Source organism: Aythya fuligula, chromosome 18 (assembly GCF_009819795.1).
Source record: "Aythya fuligula isolate bAytFul2 chromosome 18, bAytFul2.pri, whole genome shotgun sequence".
In the NCBI taxonomy this organism is placed as follows: Eukaryota; Metazoa; Chordata; class Aves; order Anseriformes; family Anatidae; genus Aythya; species Aythya fuligula.
This window is the reverse complement of record NC_045576.1, coordinates 4,065,235-4,088,875: the sequence shown is the minus strand read 5'-3', so window position 1 is coordinate 4,088,875 and position 23,641 is coordinate 4,065,235. Positions and strand designations below refer to the sequence as shown.

Here is a 23,641-nt window from a genome sequence, read left to right as displayed (position 1 = left end):
ATTTAAGTCTTGAGACAGATGCCGAACACAGTGAATTGATTAGAACAGATAGCATTTGCAAACAAGCATTTTCTGCAGATCTAACCCAATATAAGGTTAAACGAGGTAGAAAATCAACAAGTGAGGTAACAAGGTACAATAAATACTACACAATTACTAGGTTTTAGCTGTGAAAGGGCATTTTATAAAGGCATTTTATACACAGACATGAAACTTCCAAAGGAACACCAAGGTATTTAAGTAATGGAAAATTTTGAATATAACTGGACTTAAAGTAGGGAAATCATCTAAATCCATTCAGGACAAGATGATCTTTTCATAGATTGCTTCATCAACACCCACATTCCTACGTACCTGTATCTTACATGAAGAGCTATTAGTATCTCACATGAAGAGCACAAAAAATCAAGCAGGTGAGTGGTTACAAGCACAATACATCAAACCTCTCCATCAGAGTACGTATATGAAAGCTCTTACAGTCTTCAAGTATCTCAGAGCTTCAGGCATTACTTAACGGATCCATTTCCACTTGCATCCTGATCAGTAAAAAATAGCAAGGTTAAGACTTCCCTAGTGGCACCTTCCAATACTGCACAGCTTTCAAAAAGCCAACCTCTGAAAGGCTGCATGGGAGTATCTCTGAATTGACTTCTGCAGCCAGGCTCTTGCTACTTGCACAAAGTCAGCCTGGACACATTAGAGAGAATTTTTAATATAACTAACATTTTGAAATAAAAAACTCATGGAAAAAAAAGTTTCTTTCTTATTCTTTTTCCCTAGCCATTTTATTCCATCTAGTGTTATATGATAGCCTCTAAGAATGGCCAGAATAAGTTTTAAAAAAAAAAAAAAAAAAAAGAGTAGTACTGCACTTCACTCTTCATGTACTCAGCAAGTTGGCTTTCTGGCAGCTATTTATTTTGCAACCCGGATTTCACAAGATCATTTGTTTAAGGGCCTAAAGGCAGACAGCCTTGCTCCAACTGACTGACTGAAGTGAGTCAAGGGATGCTGTAGAAGTTCAGATCCAAGCTGGAAGAAGACTTAAGGACAGCACGACAAGCAGAAGACAGACTGCCTTCCCCTACAGGACACTAACACGGGGCAGCCTCTGAAGAATATAAACAAGAACATTGACTGCTAAAGAGAAAAGCAAGGTATTAAAAACAAACCAACAAACATTTAAAATCCATCTGGACCACCAAGTTAAGTCACAACTTCTGTGCTTCTAAGGGTGATTCAGTCCACTTCAGGTATCCCCTCACTGACAGCAGAAAGCAGATGTTCTATTGCTATTCCCATCTACAATCAGGTCAAGCTTTTCCATTGCCACCTCTACTCCCAGACACACACTTTCTTCAAGCCCTGGACAAGACGATGCTGCCTGTAAGAGCCTAGCTAATATGAACCCAGTTTGACAGTTTGCTTTTCTTCCTTAACTGATTATAATACGTGAAAACCTAACTGAAAGTGTGTGTGTATTTGCACATAAGGAGAGCAATGTGTTTTGACTTAAGACTTCACATCAGAAAGGTGGAATACAGACCATCATTTCAGCTGTAGTGTTTCCATTCAGTTACATAAAACCCAGCCTCTACTCAGGTTCCATGGAAAAGAAACAAGCAAACACAATCCTCAGTGTGGAACACAGATTAACGGAAGGAAACAAAAACAATATGAATCTGAGACTGATGAATTCACGTTTGGAAAGGTTTGCCCAGAACAGCTTTATTTAATGGAAAGAATGGACTGGCTTACAACAATGCCTGCTAAATCCTTCCTGAAACAAGATCCATAAATCCAGTACAAAGCTCACATTGGACATAACTGCTGGCATTCACTGCTGCCAAAGGGTACAAATCCAACCTGCAGTTTCTCATGGAAGCAGTTGCATATGAAGTACACCTGCACTAACAAGCTACAAGAAGGAATGGTTGTGCAGGGAGGCAGAAAAGATGGAAAAACAGAAGCCGATTGTTTTAAGTTACAAGTTTAAAAAATAAAAATGGAGACACTGATGCCAGATTTACCACCACTCCATTGCTTTTCCCAGACCTGCAGCCAACTTAGCCCTACAGCTTCCTCCTTCCACTCACTTCCAGCTCATATTAAAAAAAAAAAAAAAAAAAGTGTAGTTAGGAAGCTTCCACAGTACACCTCAACATCATGTGCTCTTTTTTCAGAGGTGCTGTTGCATCACAGAAGTTCTTCTCTCCCCCAACTACTTCACCTGATTGCTTGCACAAAGACACAAATTTAACAATTTAGACTGATACCCACAGAACCTGTAGGCCAGTCACACTGATGGATAAGTCTGGAGATGCTAATGCAGACGATTTTTGAGTGTAATCCTTCCACCAGTAGCCAGTGGACCTGCTGCTGCAGCAGTTGGTACATGGATTGTAAAATTGCTGTTAATGGATTTCTCTCATCTGAGCCACTGCCAGGAATTTTTTTTGTGTTTTTTCCCTTCCAATCTACAATTCAGACTATGTCCTGTACTCGTAACATATCAACAACTTTATTTGGCTGAGAACGATGGAAAGAAACTAACTGCACAAATTCTTAGAATACTTGACAGTTGTCGAGGCTGACAGTGAAGATGTCCTTGTAAGAGCAAGCAGGTGAAATGTTCATAGGTAGGCAAGCAAGAGAGAGATCTCTGGATAACGTGTGGTGGTTTTTTGTGTTTTTTTTTTGTTTTTTTTTTTTTTGGTTGGTTGTATTTTTTTAAGAGGGACTTTGGTTTTGTTTTAAAGGAACAGGCTAGCAGTTATGTTCTACAAGTATCAAAGGTGCCCATAGGTAAAGAACACCAGAAACTTCCCATTTAATATCAGAAGCGCATGACAAGAGCTTTCTACCTCTTGCTCACCAGACCTGCTCAATGTTGACATGCTACAAGGCAGAGGACAAAGAGTAGATGCGACGTGTACTCAGTCCGGGGGAAGAGAAAGTAAGGGAACTGCAGTACAGTGCTTTTATTCTCCCCCCCCTTGTTTTTTTTTTTTTTTTTTTTTTTTTTGTATTGTGAGATGGGAGAATCCCAAGAGAAAGCTTGAAATAAGCCCATTTCCTACAGCCATATCCTGTTTGCCAACTCTGATACATAGCTCCAGGCAAACTGCCCAGCACAGGATAAGAAATTTAACTAAGAAAAAGCTGCAGGCACCATGATCCAGATAGCAAGAGCAGCACAGCAGCTTAGAAATAAGCCACCTATGGGAATCAACTCGTGCATTCGTCTTCAGGAAAGCTTATGTATAGCCTGTACAAACCTATTTTGAGATATTATTGTCACGGGCAAAATGAGGGAAGGAAGAACAAGACAAGAAAGAGTCAACTCCTGAGACATTCCTGCTTAAATCCTTATCTAATCCTTACCAAAACAAAGAGCATGCGTAGCTGACACTGTCTCTTAGTTTTTAAGCTAAATTAAGTCTAAAGATACTCCCTCAGTTCATTTCAATTCTATTGGAAAAAAAAAAACAAAAAACAAAACAAAACACTGAAAAACACTAAGACCTGGCAAAACATTTCAGTGAGAAAATGTTTTGGAAGAGAGAAGCTTTCATACCATAAAAGCCTTTAAATAACTTCTTTGAAACTTGATTGCACTCACCTGACATATGCTAACTCAATATTTGACAAAGATAGGCAAGAAGTAATTTCCAGTCAAGGAATTGCATGCCAAGACTCCCGTTCTCCAAGCGGAGGGACAATTAATAATGCTTGTATTGGTACGGAGCTTCGGCCCCACAGCCACATGCCTCAGTGTGCTGCCCCTTTTCTCTCCTCCACCTCACTCTAAATGCCTCCAGATCACCCCGTGCATACACTTTATTACAAGACCAGATAGTGCAGCCTCTCCACAGCACAAACACCGACCAGGACGCTCTACTGCAAGCATGCAAGGCAACCTACATGAAGATTGTGCAGCCCCCGAGAGCAGAACGCCAGCTAACAGCTGCTCTGAGAGCAGCCAGCATAGCTTCCAGCAGGCTCCACCAGAAGCCACCAAGGTCCAGAGAGAGGTTTCTTGATCTGCAGAGCCCATTAATTCTGCTTTCAAGTCACTTTTGCTTCCTACAGGGGAACAGGAATTCAGAGGTCAAGTACCAGCACCACATGACACGGTTTGAGGTGTCAAGCTACCCTGATTTATTAAAAAAAATAACAAACAGATTGTTGCAATGCAAAACAAAGCTAAAGGTGAAGCTGGACTGTGAGAAGTCTTAAGCCACAACAGCAACAAGAAAAAGGCTCAAAAGAGCTGAGACAACTAACTTCTTGCACAAGCTTTCTGTCCAGGTACATACTACCAAAAATTCTTCTTCAGGGTTTGGAGAAGAGGCAGGGTGTAAAAACATCCTCCTTGGGATCAGCAGATCCCATGGAGCTTTAGCAGATTTCCAGCCTTCTGTACCGAGCACAGGGAGGCTGGAAGGAGCTATTTTCTGCTATTTGTTGGTGTTTGAGGCAATCCTCCATCTGTGCTGACTGTTCAGACTCTCGCTCCGACAAGCACCAACGTGCAGGCTCAGACCAGGCTATTTCAGTACAGCAGACAGAAATAATTGCAACACAGCAGAACTGGACTTGAAGAACTCAGACCTTTATCAGGTGAAATATGCAACGGGAAGCAGCTCCAGAGAGGACTTTTCTTCAAGTTTAAAGGCAAATAGAAAAAAAAAAAAACACCCTGGCTCTTCCTTTGGAGAAAAGCAAGCCACACCTGTGTCAATAATCTGTGGTATTTAGTACTGCAGGGAGTGAGGAGTCTGCTGCAGCATGTATGCCTGGCGGGGAGGAAGGAACAAGCATGTCCATGGACATGTCTCATCTTCCAAACAGCTCGCGAGCTGGACTGAAGCCAGCAGCTCTGAAGGAGGTAAGGCAGCTCTGAAGACCAACGATGCTGTGATCTATCTCCCTCTCAGGCGGAGAGAGCTGGAGACACAGAAGTACACAAGGGAAAGGGACAAAAAAAGTCAAAGATGCTGAACTTTACTATGGTTCCTGCATGCAAAGCCATTTACCTGCCGCTGATACTACTCTCTGGCATCAACCAAGGTCAGCCACGTGGTTAAAAGCAGGAAGGAGGAGAGGTATCAGCTGTTTTAATGTTTGAACACTCATTTTAATGGCACAGAGGACAGCCTTAGAGGCTGAGTTAACTCTACTCCCCCTAAAGGCTTTCCACGTGTAATGCCGCCTGCTGAACCACCAAACTTTCTGGAAGACAGCGTGCCAAAACGAGGGAAAGTATGCCGAGCTGGAAGTGCAGAAAGCATTTTGCAGAAGTATATTAGGAGGAAAACCGAGCACAGAATGCAATGAGTAACTGCACAGCTTATCACTCGTAGCTTCAGGCTGTACTCACAGGCACAGAAATGAGAGGGAAACGAGCCACTGGAGATCTAACCTCAACTCCAGCCCTGAAATCTGCGTGGAGGCACCTAGCACAGCCATGCATAACCCAAGGGCATTTTTAAAGTACGGCTGTTCTTTTGCCAGTTCTGTCCGTCAGAGGCCAAAACACTAACCCAGAGAGCCTCAAAGTGCCAAGATTAGGGAGGGCAGGGGAACATAATGATTTTTTTAATTTTTTGATTCTGATGAGACATTAGGAGTGCCTTTCTACTGCACATTTAGAATGTGGTTATGTCCTACCAGACCTAGCCTCTGCAAGAAAAATAATATACAGCCCTTCCAGCCATTGAGAGTGCACAGTGTCATATATATATATTTAGCAAAACAGTAGTTTTAATACTCACTCTTCAGTCAGGTGGCCTTAAATATATTCTAAGCAGAATTTTTAGGATTCCCTCTCAGCAGCTGAATGCATCAAGGGCTGGTATTTCCTAAGCAACTTTCATACTTTGCCACCACCAAAGTAAACAATTCCAATTCATTTTCTAAAGCTTACTAAGGCCAGCTCCATTTTTAGGCTTTGCAGTGGAATATCTAAATATAACAACAGCTCTCTATTGATATGACTTTTCACAAATACACTTTTTTTTTCCCTTCTTCTTCAGAGCAAAAGTAACACAAGATAAATGTAACTAAGTAGATTCAGACATCTTTTGAGAATGAATGTTGAATACAGAAAAACTAACACGCCTTGTCAAAATAAGAGTGACTTCTGGGACTACATTACTGAACAATCCCCCATTTACTGCTTCTTATCCCTTATCGCTTTTACTTGAAATCAAGATAATTTTGGTATTTAAACAAACAGGTTAATGGGCAGGCAAAATAAACATCACAATCAAAAGCCTCCACTTAAGTACTGGTGCACATCTACGCACCACAACACATGGAAATTATTTCACAGGCTGAGCGGATCAATAAGAGCTGAACAGCTCCGATGACTGTCAAAAAATGGTACTTAGACATGCTTGGAAACATAGCATTCCTCTGAAACTTTAACGCCTTTCTGCTAGCTCCCCCTCTGGATGCCTCTCACTGTAACACCACAAAGATGCAGAGGGAGCCTTAAAACAAAACCAGAAAACTTAGCTACTTCTGCAAGCCACTGCTTTCAAGAACTGTTACCATGCGTCAGGCATTCACTTGCAAAGGGAGTGTCAATATTTATCAGCTTTCCTGTGCGGGGCTAGTCTGCAATCAAAGCTCAAGAGTTAATGATTCCCCCTGTGAAAACTCCAGTTGGCCAAGCCGAAGGGCTGGGCTCGATCAACGCCTGCAATCTGTTATTCATGCAGCCCTACAACATGAAGTACAGAATCCCTCAGGTGAGACTTGGAGCACAAGGTCAATATTTCATTTAAGGTTCATTTTCCTTCTTCCTGCAGGGCTGGTCCATTTAGTGAGCTCTGAAGGCTGGTATCTTGTTACTGCATCAAGGCTGTAACCATAGCCAGCTGCTGGCAGGGGCCCAAGCAACTTGCACACACTGCAGAGCCCTTTAACCCTCCTCGCTCCAAACCAACACTGCTACCAGAACACCGAATTTGGGGTATTTTCAGTGTCCTTTGTTTTGTACTCACGGTTCCATCATCTGAGGAAAGAACATAAAGTTGCCATTCAGGCTATGGGATTTCATCTTAACATCACTCCTCTGCCAGCAGCTGCTGTTGACCATTTCTTTTCCCTTCTAAGCAATAAAGCTTTATTTCTGAAATCCCTTTAAGACTTTGCTTTTGCTTTGTTTGCCATTTGTGACTGCTTATTTAATACTAAAAGCAGGGACCGTTGAAGTGATGTTGGTTACTAACAAACATGTTCTGCTTCAGAGCCTGAACACATCCTCTCAGAGTCAAATTGGAAGATCAATTAGTTTTACCTAGATTAGAATCTCCCATTTTCCAAGGGAGCACCTCAAACAGTCACAGGATCTAAGAAATCTGACTTTTCTATTTAAAGAGGACAATTCTATTGTTTGTTGGTGGTGGTTTTTTGTGGTTTTTTTTTTGTTTGCTATAAGCATACAGTGGTCAAGACCGTCTCACAGGTGCTCAGTAACAGAGAATCCTATGGGCTAGTTCTGGAAGAACACTCTCAGATGACTGACGAAGCTTAAATATTCTTCTATGCTTCTTTCCCCCAAACAGGTTCATAGTAAGTCTCCACTTGACTCTTCGAGGATAGACAGAACACAGCAGTTAGACATCAGCATTTTAACTTGAAAAGCTTATTGTGACTTGCTGCTAAGCAGGAAAAAAAAAAATCACGAGAACTGCAGTCCCATCCAGCCCTTTATACTGCCGTTATCGCTAGTGAGGAACAAAGGCTGTGAGGACAGACGGATGTGCTTTCCCGATCAACAAGGGCATGCTACCTGGAATCAAGATTAAAAAACATAAGATAATTTTAAATACCATAGGGTGGAGTAGAAAAATATCTCCCCGTTGGAGCTATGAGAAAGGCCACAAATTCCACTATCCCCCCCACCGCTTTACCATTTTAATTGTCACTGCCAGTTTTCACAGCATTCCCTTTTTAGTAGCCTCAGCCTATATCCACAGCTGGCACCAGCTGAAGTTTCTGGAGGTTTTGTGTTTGTTACTATCCAACTGCAGCATGAGGCCAAACCACGGGATGCACCAGCAATGAGGGAACTCCTCCTCCATACGCAGTGTCCTGGTGAATTATTCAAATGAGAATCTCAAAATAGTTCATTCACCACACATCCAGTGAAGCAAATGCTAGAAGCAAATCTGAATATATTCCCAGGGCTTGAAAAGACTGTAATTAACTGGTCATTTGCAGTGGGTTTGTCTCAGTCATGCATTTTAAAGGACTACACACAGGTTCAGACCCCGGAAACACCCTGGCCATATACACGATGCCCACACCAACTTAGACATGTCTTTGACATCTTGCAATGAGATTGATGGAGGAAGAAGAGTTTACAGCCCTCAGCTGGGACAAAAAGAAATATTACCCCAAAGTAAAATTTTAAATTAATCAAGTGTCTAACTTTAGAGCAACTATGACTCTTACTCTCTAGTTTTCAGATACCACAATCTCAAAGCAATGAGGAAGGAACCAGGAGAACACTGCCACTTGGTGGAAAAGGAGGATAGGAAACATCTACTACTGCTGCGAGTAAAGCTGCTTTTATAGTAATGTTCCATCCTCCCCCATCCCAAGTGAATTTCTTAACAGCATGGCTAGTGCAACTCCATCACTGCCCCACACGATGCTTTCCAACAACATGCCTGCTCCATTACCAGCACAGCGCTGGGCTGCCTTGCAGTGTACTGCATAGAGAAGGAGGCTACTGCCTTTTTCACTTAAAGGCAACAATTAAAGATGACATAAAAGTCTGAAACTGCTGATGTTCAGACTTGCCTCCCTGGTATTCTTCTCAAATCCTCACTTTCCATGCCACGCTAACATGGAAGGAATCGTGTTTTACTTTACATCTGTGAAGGCCAAAAGCTACAATCAATTTTAGCTAGTTTTGTAAGAGAAGTAACACCAGCTTGACAGCTGGTAACTTTATACTGAAGCTGAAAAAGTGGTCCACTTATGATCTAAATAACCATTTTTCTCTACCACTTCAGCTCACCTGCATCTTTTGTTGTTAACCACTAAGAATGCTGTTACCTGAACTGCCTGTTTCTACTCAGGCATGTCTGTGCTGACTAAGAACATTCCAAATTCGAGAAGCTGAGAGGAAAGATGCCCATTCTACTTACTGTCATTTTTACGATCTGTTCAGCCTTTTCTTCTGACATTTTTACAATACATAAAAATCTCAAAACGTTTCTCTTTGAACAAAGAACAATTCATATACAATCACTTCAGTTCTTGTGGAGTTCTTATTTCAGAATGCATTCAAGATACCAAATTCTTTTAAGGTAGTTTCTTGCTTCCCCACTGAAGCTGGGGCACTGCTCTGTAGCCACATGGAGCTCCTCTTCAGAAGGGAAAAATGCATCTGTACGGTAGCATGTAGAACTCACTGAAATCAAGAAGCTTTTTAAATAAGCTAACGTGAAGCATCAACAACATATTAAAGCAGAAGCCACACAACTCAGCTGGAAGATTTCCATCTTTACTCAGACAAGAACTACCCTAATCTGATTTTCATCTTTCTCTAGCTGCCAAACTTTTTCTACATTGTCCTGAAGTCATAGAGTCCTTCTAGAGGAGGCAGAAATGTACACACTTCCAGCAGGGCCCTCCTAACATTCATTAGGATGACATACACCCAAATCTCATTTGAGAGAAACCCATCTATTTGTCTTTCAAGAGGTGTAAGCAAATAGTACTTACTTGAATCTAGCATTTTTTTTTAAACAGAAGCATTTTGCTAGCATGCTTAACCAGGCATAATGTAAAAAATTTAAGAGCAGAAGAGGGATAAGAATGCAATGACTTCCTCTCTTCCAAGAACCACCTCCCAAAACAAAACAAACCATAATTTAGTTTCATTGCAGCAAGGAAAGTAGACAATACATTCCATTTCCAAGTGCCTCCTACTTCTGTGCCAAGGGCACCACAAGGTATTTCACACGTGTATGCAAGAGACCTCACCAAGTGCAGTAGAGCAGCCAAGCTTCAGCTCTGCTTGTCACTGTAAACCCATACAAGTGTTGCAGAAACTGGAAGAGGGTGCTGCTACAAATCTCATTTAAGCAGGATAGCTAAACACATCCATTTGCCTTCTCATGGTTCCATGAAAGCCCTAAGCCAATTCACATGCTCTGCAGTTTCAGCTTGCTATATGGCCCTCTGGATTCCTAAGTAGAACTCAGAGATTGTCTGCATCCTTCAGGAAGCTACTGGATAAAATAAAGGCCTTTTCAACTGTCATTCATTCTGTATCCCACACAACTGCTTATATTACGCTGGGGACTGATCTGATAGAGAAAATTATGCACACTTCTCCGTCAGTTTTCAGGTGGATTTGGTACATTGTCTTTCTCCGTGTTTTTTGCCTGATGCATTCTTACATGCTGCTAAACACATTGTTCAGCAGAAACAGGATGTAACCTCACAATAAAGATTATTTCAACTATTTATGATAATGATCTGGGGATCTTACCACATTTACCACTTTGCTCAAAAGTAAAAAAAAAAAAAAAAAAAAAAAAAAAAAGTCTTTAGAAAACAGTTTTGTTTAGAAGGAGACACCTGAGTCGATTTTGACATGACCTCTAGGAGCATAAGATCACTTAAGTTGTTCTAACCAAATGAAGTCTTTCAGCTGATGCTGGTCAGACATAAGAGAATTCTGTAGTGAATGCTACGTCTCCTGGATCACTGCAAAATATAAAAGATGCTGTCAGAAAACCCACCTTAGATTTAATTCACAAGAAGACTAAGTTCATGAACACAGATCTTGATCGTTATTCAGTCCGTAGCCTAACCGGCTAACTACCTTTGGCATTAGCCAGAACTAAAGTCAGAAATCACATTACAGCTACAAAAAGGAACATATGAAACTAGCTACAGAAGACCAGAAATGAACACCAAAGCCATGCTGTTAAGACTTATTCCTCTTGTACTGAACTTTCCCTCCCCCACCGTACCACACTTCCAAATACCTTTAGGTCACCAGCCTCAGGTTTTTCAGTCTCTGAATCGTCATCTTCCTACAAGACAAGAATTTACAGGATTAAGCTTAAAGAGCAGGCTTGGCAAGTAACTGCACTTACAGCAAAGGGCTTGTGTTTGGCAGCCCAGCAGTAGTCCAAGACCCTTTGAATGGAAGTTAGTTTTGCCCCACCCACTCAGGACCAGCAAACAAGCCCTACAGTCACAAAAAGAAGTGGAGTTGCATGGTTTTTTTTGTTTTGTTTTGTTTCCCTTTTAAGGCAAAAGCATCACTCAGTAGAAGACGCCCTCTGCAAAACTCATGCAGCTCCCGAGTGTGCAGAGCTAGACCATAAGCAGCAACAAAACTGCAGAAAAAAAGCATTCATCAGCTGATAATTCTTCTTCCAGTTGGTGGGCAGGGGCTTTGCACTTGCTCCTGTGTAGCAGTACTCGCAGAAAGCAGCGTTTGCAAGGCCTATTTTACTCTCCCAAGCACACACCAGCAACACAAACAGGACACACGGCGTGCCTGCCATACAACCAAGCGTGCAGGCTTGGTGAGGGGCTGCCCTAGCACCAAGTTCAAAGTCCCAGCGATGCCAGGTGACACCGCATCTTTCCTTACTTGTGTGGTGCTCTCGCGGCCTCACCTGCAGGTGACATGAACCTCCACAGAAGGGAACTAGCTTCAGTTTTCTAACTAACTTTAGTTTTAGGTAACAGCCCACATTCAGTTTTCATTTCTACCCAGGAACAAAGAAAAAAGGGCAAGTTTTTCCTGAGAGCTTAAATTACTGAACTCAGCCTTAAGAAAAATTTTGTACCACGTGAAAAGTAACCTACAGCTGTGATCCAAAACTGGTAGGTAAACCTACTGCTCCACTGCCCCACGAGCTACTTGATTGGGGATCCTAGAGTCAGGTATGCTCCTCGACACACATACATAGTCTGGGTTCAAAACAAGTTTGAGGAGCAGAAAAGTTTTTCTTGCTCTCACAACTCAGCAGAATGGGTTTTCCTCCTAACTCCACCACTCAGTTTCAACTTTGGCCCCAAAACAAGAACTTGGTGTTTCAGCTTCCAAAAGAAAAACAAAAAAAAGAAGTGAGGTGATTACATGCAACTGAAAGGAAGGGCTTACAATGAAGTGCCCACCTCTGGGTATTAGCACACAAACAGGCTCTGGCAAGGCAAGTTATAGAATGATCACACAATAATGTCAGTAAGTTTTAATTGCCTGAATTAACATGCATATCCCATGGAAGTGACACACCAAACCTCTTCACTTCAGCTACTTTCCAGTGTAACTTTCCTAAAACATGAACGTGTGCCCATAATTCAGTCTTAACAGGCAAAGTTTAATAACAGTAAGCGTATAGCTAAAGGAACAACCACAGTACCAGATTACTTGGTACTTGATCAGATGTTTTCCTCCCACCCATGCTCCCACTCATAGTAAAAAGATCGGCAATTTTCAATGAAAGAACAGATTGAATCATTCATGATATAGACACTTAACGGAAACAGCTCCCAAAACTTTCTAACCTACTAGAGGACATCTCTGAAACAACAGCAATGACAACCAAAAATCTTTATTGAAACTGCCCTTGAAAAAAGGGACTTTTTAGTCACAGTTAATGTAGACAATACAAGCACAGAGCTGTTTGGATAAGAACCCCGGCCAGCCTGAAAACAATTGGCACCGCTTTCCAAAAACAGCTCGTAACCAAGAAGTACCAGCGCCAGGATCTATTAAGGAAGCTCACAATTCTGGTCCAAGAATATAAAAAAAATGCATGTTGCTGGCCTGCAATGAGACTAGAGAGAACACACCCTTTGTAACCTGCCAACTGCTGTACAATAACTGAAAATAAGTGCAAGATCCGCTGGCTAAACACCGGAGTGCCTAAACCAATTGCTGGTATTTGTACGGCACCTGGAACCTCCCAGATGTTAGATGACTGCAACTTACACTGAAAATTGTGTGTGCAGTAAAAGCTACCCCATTTACACAAGTAGCTGTCAACAAACACCTGGATCACAACTACCACCTTCTATAGAAGAAGGATCTTATTGAAAGAGTCCCCAAGCCTTGGATATAAACAGGAGAATGACTAAAGTGATAGTAAAGCTTCATTACTTGGCTTAGCCAGACAGTGACCCTGAATGCTCTTGCTTGCACCTCTTCCAGTTAGCAACAGAACCAAAAAAAAAAATAAATAATAATAATTAAAAAAAAAAATAGACAAGTTTCTTGTCTGCTACTTGGGGAAGCAAATAGCAGGAGCAGTGAATGTCTTGTACGAGAATGAATGCGGATAAAATAGATTTCATTAAGAAAAAGTTGTAATACCACTATTTCCTTCCTGTACTAAGTAGCCAAAAAACTTGAGCAGGGCCAGCACATCAACACGGAGGTAAGCAAAAGGTTGATGAGAAAGAAGAGAACCGCCCCGCACTTTCCCAAGCCTTACTGCTTTGCTCCTCCAGACACGGAAACGTTTATCCTTTTGCGCATTACAGCTGCACTCTGAGGCAGCGAGCTACGTGCCCTGCCTGACCATGCACCAAGTACCTTGGTGTTCAGGTGGAGTTATACACATGCCATGCACCTGTGACAAACAAAAGCCACTCAAGCCTAGACAAAACGCCACTACATCAAGTTAACCAGATGTAGGAAGTTGAGTTAGACACGAAAGAATAATTTAGGACATCGCAGAACTTTGCTCTTTTGGGTTATCCAGCTGCCCATGCACCAGCGCGTTTCTCTGGCAGCATTTCCAGGTGTGCTAACTCTGCGGAAGGAAAAGCTGCGTGTCCCCTGCCAGCCTTCCACAGAAGAGTCAGAGAGCATCAACGGGTTAGTGACGAGCAGGAGACCCGCACCCAAAGATGCTGGGCGCTGAGGAGAAGGCACTGCCTTGGGGGCAGAGTGGAAAGAAACGCTGGGAAGGTGCTGGAGGCCGCAGGGGGGGCCTGTGGGCGGCGTGGGGCCGGGGGAGCGCTGAGGGGCCGGGGGGTACTTACTGACTGCCTGCTGGCCTCCTCGTCCTCCTCCTCGTAGCCCTCCTCATCGCCGTCCAGCCGCGTGAAGTCGTCTTCACCATACCCGACAGACACGAGCCCGCCTTTTTCTCCTGAGAGGGGGGCGGAAAGCGAGGAAAAAAGGCAAAATAAAGAAAAACAAAACAAAAAAAAAAAACGTGAGGAAAGCGAGATAGCAACGAGGGACGCCCATACACCCCCATACACCCACACACCCCCCCCAGGGCCCACCCTCAGCCCCTCAGCCCCCCGCCCGCCCTCACCCGCGGCCCCCTCGCCGCCCGCCGGCCCGGCCTCGCTGTCGGACTCCGGGTCCGAGTCCTCGGCGTACACGGCCAGCGAGGACAGGACGCTGCGCTTCGCCGCCGCCATCTTCCGCCCGGCCCCGCCGCCGCTTCCGGCGCGCGCCTCTGACGTCGGGGGGGGGGGGGGGGGGGGGCGGCGGGGTCGCCATAGCAACGCCGCCCCCCCCCCCTGCGCGCGGCCGGAAGCGAAAATCAAGCGGGGAGCGAGGACGCCCGAAAGCCCTCAGCCAGGCCGCGGGGGGAGGCTGGGGGGTGAGGAGGAGGAGCGGGGGTGCGCTGGGGAGGGGTTGTTTTTTTTTTTTGTTTTTTGTTTTTTTTTTTTTTGGGGGGTGGGATTTGTTTTTTTAATAGGGGGGCGCTGGCCCTTTAAGAGCGGCTTGTGACGTCATCGCGCGGCGCCGCGGGCAGCGCCTGGCGGACCCGGAGCGGGTGGGGGGGGGGGCTCTGAGGGGGTCCCTGGGGGGGGGGGGGCGCTTTGAGAGGCGCCTTTGAGCCCCCTCAGCCGGGGGGGGGCGCGCGGTTCTCCCGTCAGGAGCGAGCTCCAGAGCCCTGAGGGTGCGGGGCAGCCGCCTTAGGGGGTGTGGGGGGGGGCAAAATAATAATTAAAAAAAGGGGAAAGGGGCTGGGGGCTCGCCTCAGGGGCTGGGGGCTCGCCTGAGGGGCAGCGGGGCGCTCACTGCCGCTTCGTGCCGCCCGCAGCCCCCCCCCCCGCCATGAGCAGCAGCAGCGCGGCCGCCCCCGGGCCGGAGGGCAGGGCCCGGCAGGCGCTGAGGAAGGTGTTCGGCTTCCAGGCCTTCAGGACGGCCCTGCAGGAGAGCGCGACCATGGCGGTGCTGAGAGGTGAGCGGGGGTCCCGGCCCTCCGGGGTCGGTCCTGCGGCTGAGCTGCAGGGGAAGGTCGCCGAGCTGGGCTGTGCGCTGCCTGCCCGCCTCGTTGTGTGTTTGGTAAGAACGGGGTTGCAACAAACACGATACGGGGAACGCTCAGCTGGCGGTGCTGGGATCAGCACCACAGGCGTCTGCCAGCTGGCTGTGGTCGGATGGGGTTGAAGCTGTTTGCACTCACGCACTTGCAGGGTAAAGCTTACTGTGGTGGTGTTAGGCACAGGTGGTACCAGCAGAAGACCTGGTTCTCTGGTAAGGTTTATATCCCTGAATCATGTGGGTGTTACCAGAACCACGCATTTTTCCTGGTGTTAATGCATCCACCAGCACACCGCTGTGGGTTCGGCAGGCAGCTCGCACACACACGGGCTGCTTACCGTCCATTCTCCTCGCAGGTCTCATAATGCAGACCAGAACAGCACCAAACCCAGCGTGCAGGACACAGTCACGGTTTTCGTTCATCTCCAGCAGCTGTGTTGTTGATAACAGACTGCCCAAAAGCAGTGTTCTGTGAGCAGGGTGGCTCTGCCTCTCAATGCTGTGTGCGTTGGCATCTTCCTGGAGTGAAGTGGGTGCTCCTTAGCATAGCAATAGTTACTAAATAACACTGCCTACGTGGTTGGGATTTGCTTCTTGGGATAAGCTTTAACAGGGTGTGATACAGATCTGCCCTGGGACTGGTGGTTTGGTAACTGGAGGGCTGTGGGGGGAATGAAAGCAGCTCATGTAGAAGAGAATTAGCATGACCATGGACCAGTTGTTTAACTCCTCTTTATCTTGGTTTCTGTGTAACTTCTGGTATTTAGGTAAGGCTGTTTCATATCGTTTAAAAAGTGATCAGAGATTATTTGAAGGAAACCACTGCCGGCATACAAAGTATTGTGATGCTTTTAGAACCTAAAATGAAGTGTCTTTTGTTGGTATGCCACAAGGTACATGCACAGATACGGCACAGATACGCCTTTTCTCGCAGATTAGAGGCCTTCGTGCCCACCCCTCCAGGCAGAGCCCTGGGAACTCGCCACCACTCAGTAGCCTTGAGCTTTGTTCTGTTGTCTTTGCAGGCGAGAAGGATGTCTTTGTATGCATGCCCACAGGGGCAGGGAAATCCTTGTGCTACCAGCTTCCTGCAGTTCTGGCAGTGGGCATCACCATTGTCATTTCACCTCTGATTGCACTGATTCAGGTAACTGTCTCCTGTCAGCTGTGGAACGCAGTCAGCGAAGGGGGTTGGGAGACTCTGGAGGCACAGCTGCCTCTTGCCTTTCTGTCCCCAAACCTGCTGTTAGTCTGCCTCTGGATTCTTGTCTTCATGTCTTGGTGTGTTTTCCTTAGCCTGGTGACAGGTGAAGAGGCTGCAACTTAGCGTGCCTCTGGTCTGATGTTATGCAGCTCTGTTAAAGAAGGTTTTTCTTCTTTGATAATAGCCTGGTGTTTTTTATAACTGATCCTTTCTATATTCTCCAGTTGTCTTTTACCTCCCATGTGCTGTACAAAAGCAGCAGAGTACCTCAAATGTAGTGAACTGAGTCTTTATCCACAAAAGAACTCCATTTTACCTATAAAATAATAACTCTGGGAATTATGAAGTTGCCTTTGTAGGCATAAATTGCTCTCCATCAAACTGCCTTTTTGTTGTGGTCTTTGTGTCATGGGTAGAAGCTGTTGTAGTAGAGCTCTTCCTTAAACACTTTCATCTGTGTGACCTTTTGCTTATATATTTTGTCTTTTGTACTGTTTTCATCACCTCACACTTCCCTATAATAGCAGCTGTAGCGTTAATGTTGCATGATACCTGTTGGCGTAGGCTGCTGTTTTGTTTTTCTGCTGTTGTGTTTTTTGCTTTTTTTTTTGTTGTTGTTCTTTTTTTTTTTTTTGTTCAACTCCTCTGCAGTCTCAATATACATCAAGAATTAAAACCAGGCTTGGTGATGCATCTCCAAAAGGTGTTGTAAATAGTGAACTCTTTCCAAATGAGATAATTTCTAATTAAGCTCCAGCGCAGGAAATATTCTATCAGTGAAATAGAGGTTAAACGAATTACCAGAGGTAAGATTTGCAGGTGAAGCAGAACTTGTCAGAGCAACAGGTAGATGAAGATGGGCTAAGTGAGTCTTAGGGTACAGAGCTGGAGTGAGCCTCCAGAGGTTTTCTCATTCAGTCCTGAGATGGGGAAGCTATGCCTGAAAAGATCGTGATATATTTCATTCTAACCCACCTTCAAGAGCTTAGTCTCTGTAGTTTATAGGGAAGGTTGAAAGTTGACTGTGAGCAGAAACAGTGCCTATTAAATCAGTCACTGAAGCACTTACTGAGTGAAATGATGAGACATCCATCTTTCAGGACTGTTCATACCTTCTGAAATGTTATGTGCTAGTCAACTGCAAGCGAACAGCTCAGTGTAGGTAGGTGGGTTGTGTGTCCACTGTTTGTCTGGATGTATCTGAATGTGATGCTGTGTTTTCTTCTTGGTTTTCAAGGCATGATTCTTGTTCACGCTCAGTTCTATTGCAGAGGTGACTTGCCATATCTCATACCTCAGCTGTGTTTGGAAAGTTGTTTGGTTATTTTGGAATGAAGTGTGCTCTGTTTTTGTAGGGTGGCATTACTCATTTTCCATCTGTGACAACTTGCTAGTGTAAGTCCTGAGACACGCTGGTGGCTTGTTTCAGCTCAGTGTGGCTATCATCAGGTATTTAGCACAGATCCGTGCTGATGTGCCCTAGCAGCAAAATGATTATCTTAAAGTGAATGGAAGCCAAAAGAAAAGGAGTTGGATGTTAGAGCTGAACAGATGCACTCATCATTGAAATAAATAGGGGTGAAGTTCTAAACAGCTGGACTCTAGGTGAATGTTGTCCTGAGACTTGAACTTGGAGGTGGAAGCTGGGGCCTCATGTGGATCTCTCTAGGAGACATTTGTAGTGCCGGTGGCTTTCTTTAATGCCATTTGTTTCTCATTTAATTTTCATTTTGTATTTACCTTAGGACCAAGTGGATCACCTGCTGGCTCTGAAGATCAAAGCCTGCTCTTTCAACTCCAAGCTTTCAGCCCAGGAGAAGAAGGCCATCCTGGCTGACCTAGCGAGTGAGAAGCCCCAAGTAAAGCTCCTGTACATCACCCCGGAGATGGCAGCGTCCTCTTCCTTCCAGCCTACGCTGAACTCCCTGCTGTCTCGAAATCTCCTGTCCTACCTGGTAATCGATGAAGCACATTGTGTCTCCCAGTGGGGCCACGATTTCCGACCTGACTACCTGCGGCTGGGCACCTTGCGCACTCGCATACCCAATACGCCGTGTGTTGCCTTGACTGCCACTGCCACCAAGCAGGTCCAGGAGGACATCGTGATGGCACTGAAGCTAAAGCAGCCGCTTGCCACCTTTAAGACTCCGTGCTTCAGATCTAACTTGTTCTACGACGTGCAGTTCAAAGAGCTCTTGACTGATCCGTATGCCAACTTGAAGGATTTCTGTCTGAAGGCACTGGAAGTGAAGAATACAACTGGGGTAGGTTTTTCAGTGGGGGAAGAAGGCTAAACTGAATAAAATCTTCCTTAATGGTCACCGATCTTCCGGTGGTTGGTATGGCCCTGACAGGGCTGTGGTGGCAAAGGAGGAGGTCCCTGAAGGAAAGCGCTCAATAGTTTTTCAGTTCCTCTAAAATAATTAGAATATCGAGTTGCATTTCTTTCAAACAGAGGTGTCGTCCGAAAAGAGCTGGTCTAAAAGAAAATACATTAGGAATATGCAAATAGCATTTCTGTCTTGGCTTGTCGTGTCCCTGACGATAAGTGTGTGTTTGATTGGGTTCTGCTCTTTCACTGTGGTGAGGGTGAAATATAGCAAGGGTGAGCAGCAGCACTTAGTGTCATATTGAATTGCTTGCGGTAACGCTAATATCCAGGATAACTCTCAGCAACTCAATCACCCTCTGCACCTCAATTTGTCTGTAATGTGAAGAGAGACTTCTTGCCTGGTGTTCACTGGGAAAAGACTGGGAGACCATATTCAGTCTGTCTCCTAGGCCTTGTAGGAAACTCTTTGTCTGATTTACTTTTGTGCCATGACAATGTCTTCAAGTTGCTGGGGAATCAGCTTGGAGATGAGGTGAGCCTTGGGCATCCCTCTATTTCATCCACACTAAGGACTGCAGCTTTGCTGATGGGCGTCAGGTGGTGTCACAGACTTTCTCTCCTCTCTGCCCAGGTGTACTCGGGTTGTGGCATTGTGTACTGCAGGATGAGGGACGTGTGTGACCAGCTGGCCATTGAACTGAGCTACCGAGGAGTGAAAGCCAAGGCATATCACGCAGGTACTGGAGCTGCTTTGGCATCTCTCAGGAGCTGGTAGGACTGAACTGTACCACCTCTAAGGCTTGGGTTGGGGTTACCTAGCAAGCAGCTTTCTAGGCATGGTCTGCAATCTGTCTAATGCTCACACATCAGGTCTTTGAGGTAAATACGGGTCACTCAGCAGAACGGCATTCCCTTTGCTCCAGAACTGTTCATTTTGTTGGATCTTGCATGGCCTAAATATAACAACTGGTTTCTTCACAAGAGTGTTTTAAATTTTTCGTTTTGGAATAGAAACAGCTGCTGCTGACTTCTGCTTGATCCCAGGCCAATTTAAACATGGGCAGAGAGGAGTGTGTATGTCAGTCTGTTCTTACTGAGGGGCTTGGCTCGTAATGGGAGAATGGAGAAGGAATAAAATACTTCTACTTGATGTTTTGTTTTGTTTCCTTCCACCTTTTTCCATTCCCAGGACTCAAAGCAGCTGACAGGACTTCAATCCAGAATGAATGGATGGAGGAGAAGATCCCAGTTATTGTTGCTACCATCAGTTTTGGAATGGGAGTAGACAAAGCAAATGTCAGGTATGTGAGACTGAGAGTTGTGCTCCAGCAGAGACTGAAATCTGAGCGGCAGGAAGGGAAAGCCTCAGTCTCTCTCTTATCTGATACATCTGTCTCAAACACCTGATCAACACTCACTGAAACCCACAAAAATACAACTGGAGGTTTTCCTAGAAGCAGCAAAAACAACCTTGGAAGGGTTTTGTAATTAAATTAAAAAGAAGGCACCAGAGTATCTCTTTACCATTCATCCTCAAACCAAAGAAAATTGGAGGAATGTTTTTTTTTTTTTTTTTGCCACACTCTCCAGGGTTTTAAAAAGAAACATCTAGATGCAGTCACAGCTGTCTCTTTCACTTCTCTTAGTGCAATAACTGCTGTCAAAAGGCAGTGGGAAGGAAATCTGTAACTAAAATAATTCATACACTACTAAAATAGTCAGAGTCAGCTTTTGGTGAGATCTTTTGCAAACTGCAGTGGGGGGTGGCAGTTCACAAGTGGCAATAACCATTTGAAAAACACAACTCTAGTTCAAGGACAGAAATTTTTACATGTTTTCAATTGTGGTTCCTCTGGGACTTCTAATTGCCACCATAATTGCTCTGTGTTATTAGAATTCCTGCACAGCAATATGGCTGGGCTGAGTTAGTGTTGTGAACTGTGATCATTTAATAGAGGAAGAGCTCATCTGCAGCTCACGCAACACCCTAGGTGGAGCTGATCCTCACTCAAAATCCAAATAAAACAGTTGCTGTGACTGTTGTAGGAGAGGTGCAGGACATCACTGAGTTGATCACATCAGTTCACAACTGTGCCACCCTTCTGTGTGTACCCCTGTGCTGGCAGACAACGGGATCCTATAGCAGTGATAGACTATTTTACTGCTCGATGCTTGTTACCCAGTAGAGAAATGAGAAGTCTCCTAGGAGAGCGGCATAAATTAATGATATGCTGAAATTTAGTCTCTGTCCAGTTTGATGCATTAAACCAGCAAAGAGTAACTGAAATGCATAGGGCTGATGACGAATAAAATATGGCTGAACAATGCTTTGTAATAAGGTTAGTTTCCAAGAAATTAAGTTAAAAAGACTTCTTACAAGTTGTTTTTCAATAGTTTAAGGAATATGATACCCTAGGCCAGGTAACAATGCCCTGCTGCTTAGCCTTCACTCTTTGTTGGCAGAGTCCTGAGTATTCATGCATATGTTACTGAGTGAGATCAGGTCTGACAAGTTCTGGAGGTGACCCTTTGGGACAAAAGGGAAAACAGGTGTTGTTTCTGTCTCTGATGGAGTCAGCTCCTCTTTTTTTTTCACTGCTAATTCAGTTTTAGTTGAGATTATTAATTCTTTCAGTAAATTTCCCGATAGAGATTGAATATGTAGGGTTCTGATTCCTTGTGTCTGGCCTGGTCTTAAGGTGTTTGTGTTTAGAGAAACAAGTTCACTTGTTTTCGTCTTTTAATCTTTTGCCACACCTGCGCACGTCATGCCTGCCTCTGGGACATAGTGGTTTGCAGAGCTTTAAAAGGACCAGTTTTGAGGCAGGCTGGTATTTAAAATATTGGCAGCATTACTGTACTGTAAAGTGCAGAGACTCCTCAACACAGGTATGAGCCGAATTGCTGAATATTCAAGTACAAGCAGGTTTAAAGCACTCTTGTAGTGGTGCATTGAAAACATTCCTTCAGAGATTACGTACGGTTTAGTAATGATTCATAGTCATATTCTCTGACTGGGAAAGGTGCCCTCATCTACAAGTGATTTTGGTGAGACGGAATTTCCCACGCAGACTTTGTTGGCAAAGAAATGTCTTTTTGTAATCAAGTATTTCTGATTATTTTCCATAATGTTCAAATTGAGTTTCACAAAATAAACAGGACTTTTTTTTTTTTAATGCTCTGTTTTATCATAAAATAGTCCAGATTGTGTCCTCGTTCATAGCTGTATGACTGTATACCTGTTTGGGATATTCATGTGCCCTTTTTCTTCCATCCATCTTGAGTGACATCCTGCTTTTACTGCCTTAGTTTTTACTCTGATGTTGATACCATGAACAACACAATCATGTATGCACTGAGTTGAGAAACCTACAGCCTTATGTTTCCCATTGTCATATCACATGCAGGTTTGTTGCTCACTGGAACATTGCCAAGTCAATGGCTGGATATTACCAAGAATCTGGCAGAGCTGGGAGAGATGGGAAGCCATCCTGCTGCCGCCTTTATTACTCTAGGAACGATCGGGATCAAGTCAGCTTCCTGATTAAGAAGGAGCTCTCTAATATTCAGGTAAGATCTGCAGAATAGTATCTATGTGTCTAGTTGTGCTACCTTTCTGCTCAGATTTTGTTTGCCTCTTGCCTGCAGTGACCTCTGAATATGCAAAGATCAAATGAGTTTTTCTAGAGCTGTAGTAGTTTTTGGGTCTAGAGTTGTCTGTAGTCCTGTCTCAAGGGAGAGCAGAAGAGATTGAAGCAGGGAGGGAAAGGGCTGCCAGAACTAGCTCCAGCCTTACTAGAGAGGCAAGGGTGAGCAAAAGCATGGAGCAGAAAAAGGATGGTGTCTGTACCAGTTAATCACATTGTTCAGGAGGGTTGGATGTGGTTACCAGTAGAGTTAATTCATCTGTTTGTATTTAAATTGAAGACTATAATTCTTGTCCTGTCTACTTTCAGGAAAAAAAAGGCACCTTAAAAGAATCTGACAAAGCTGTGATGACAGCTTTTGATGCCATTGTGAACTTCTGCGAGGAGCTGGGGTGAGTGCACTTCTTTCAAATGTTGTTTAATGTTGGGGAAACCATATCCTATCCATTCTGAGGCACAGTTATGGCTGAGATCTTTCCGCAAATGCATGTTATGGAAAAAGAAAATACTGAATGAATCGCCTGGTATTTTGCTGTCTGGACTGAGGAAGGTGTCCCCGAGATGCCTGTCACTCACTTGCACTTCTGAGTTAATTGAGATGTTGAACTGTGATTCCTCTTGCTGTGAAATTTGTTGTGTTTTATCTGTGGAGAACGGACTTAGTTTCAGTTGCTTTTGTTTTGACTCTTTCCTCCTTCACCTGCCATCTCTCTTGGCAGCCTAATCATCACAGAATGGAACTGTTCAACTTTAATGTTTCTCTAAATCTCAGGGGCTCCAGTCTGCAAAGAAGTAGGCATCCTTGATTCTCATTGACCTTACAAGGATCTTATGTGCTTGGAACCTTTCAGAAAAAAAGCCCAAATTATGGATGTGCCCAATCTAAATGCAGACTAGCAACCACAACACACATCGTTCAGGTCTAGTTCATGACTTGTAAGCTGTCATTGTACTAATTGCTATGCTGCATGAGACATCAAAGTTGTAATTTTGCCAGTAAGAGAGCAGTATGCATTCACTAACCGAAAGTAGTCAACATGTGTCTTGCTTTTAAGTTTGTATTTTGTTTCGTTCTTCACACCTGTGTCTAGGACAAGTTTTTCAGGGTGACTGGCATGCTTTTCTGATACTTCAGTGAGCTTATTTTCTCCTTGTGGTCACGTTTGGTA

The 23,641-nt window shown here is 44.3% G+C and overlaps 2 protein-coding genes across 3 annotated transcripts in view; one reads left to right on the top strand and one right to left on the bottom strand.

Annotated features, from left to right (window-relative positions):
* The window catches only part of SAP30BP (SAP30 binding protein), a 31,220-nt gene extending 16,780 nt beyond the window's left edge, over nt 1-14,440 (bottom strand). Inside the window, exons 1-3 of one of the 2 annotated variants that reach the window (XM_032199560.1) lie at nt 14,325-14,440; nt 14,044-14,153; nt 11,025-11,072 (exon numbers count right to left, since the gene is read on the bottom strand). In XM_032199560.1, coding sequence (XP_032055451.1) covers nt 11,025-11,072; nt 14,044-14,153; nt 14,325-14,433 — 267 coding nt within the window. In that variant the 5' untranslated portion in view covers nt 14,434-14,440. The remainder of the gene's footprint in view (nt 1-11,024; nt 11,073-14,043; nt 14,154-14,324) is intronic. The other variant, XM_032199561.1, reaches the window with a different exon arrangement.
* A 631-nt stretch (nt 14,441-15,071) lies between these two features.
* RECQL5 (RecQ like helicase 5) overlaps nt 15,072-23,641 on the top strand; it is a 37,955-nt gene continuing 29,385 nt past the window's right edge. The window contains exons 1-7 of the mRNA XM_032199502.1: nt 15,072-15,206; nt 16,315-16,436; nt 18,239-18,757; nt 19,457-19,562; nt 20,015-20,126; nt 22,233-22,395; nt 22,782-22,864. Coding sequence (XP_032055393.1) covers nt 15,080-15,206; nt 16,315-16,436; nt 18,239-18,757; nt 19,457-19,562; nt 20,015-20,126; nt 22,233-22,395; nt 22,782-22,864 — 1,232 coding nt within the window. The 5' untranslated portion in view covers nt 15,072-15,079. The remainder of the gene's footprint in view (nt 15,207-16,314; nt 16,437-18,238; nt 18,758-19,456; nt 19,563-20,014; nt 20,127-22,232; nt 22,396-22,781; nt 22,865-23,641) is intronic.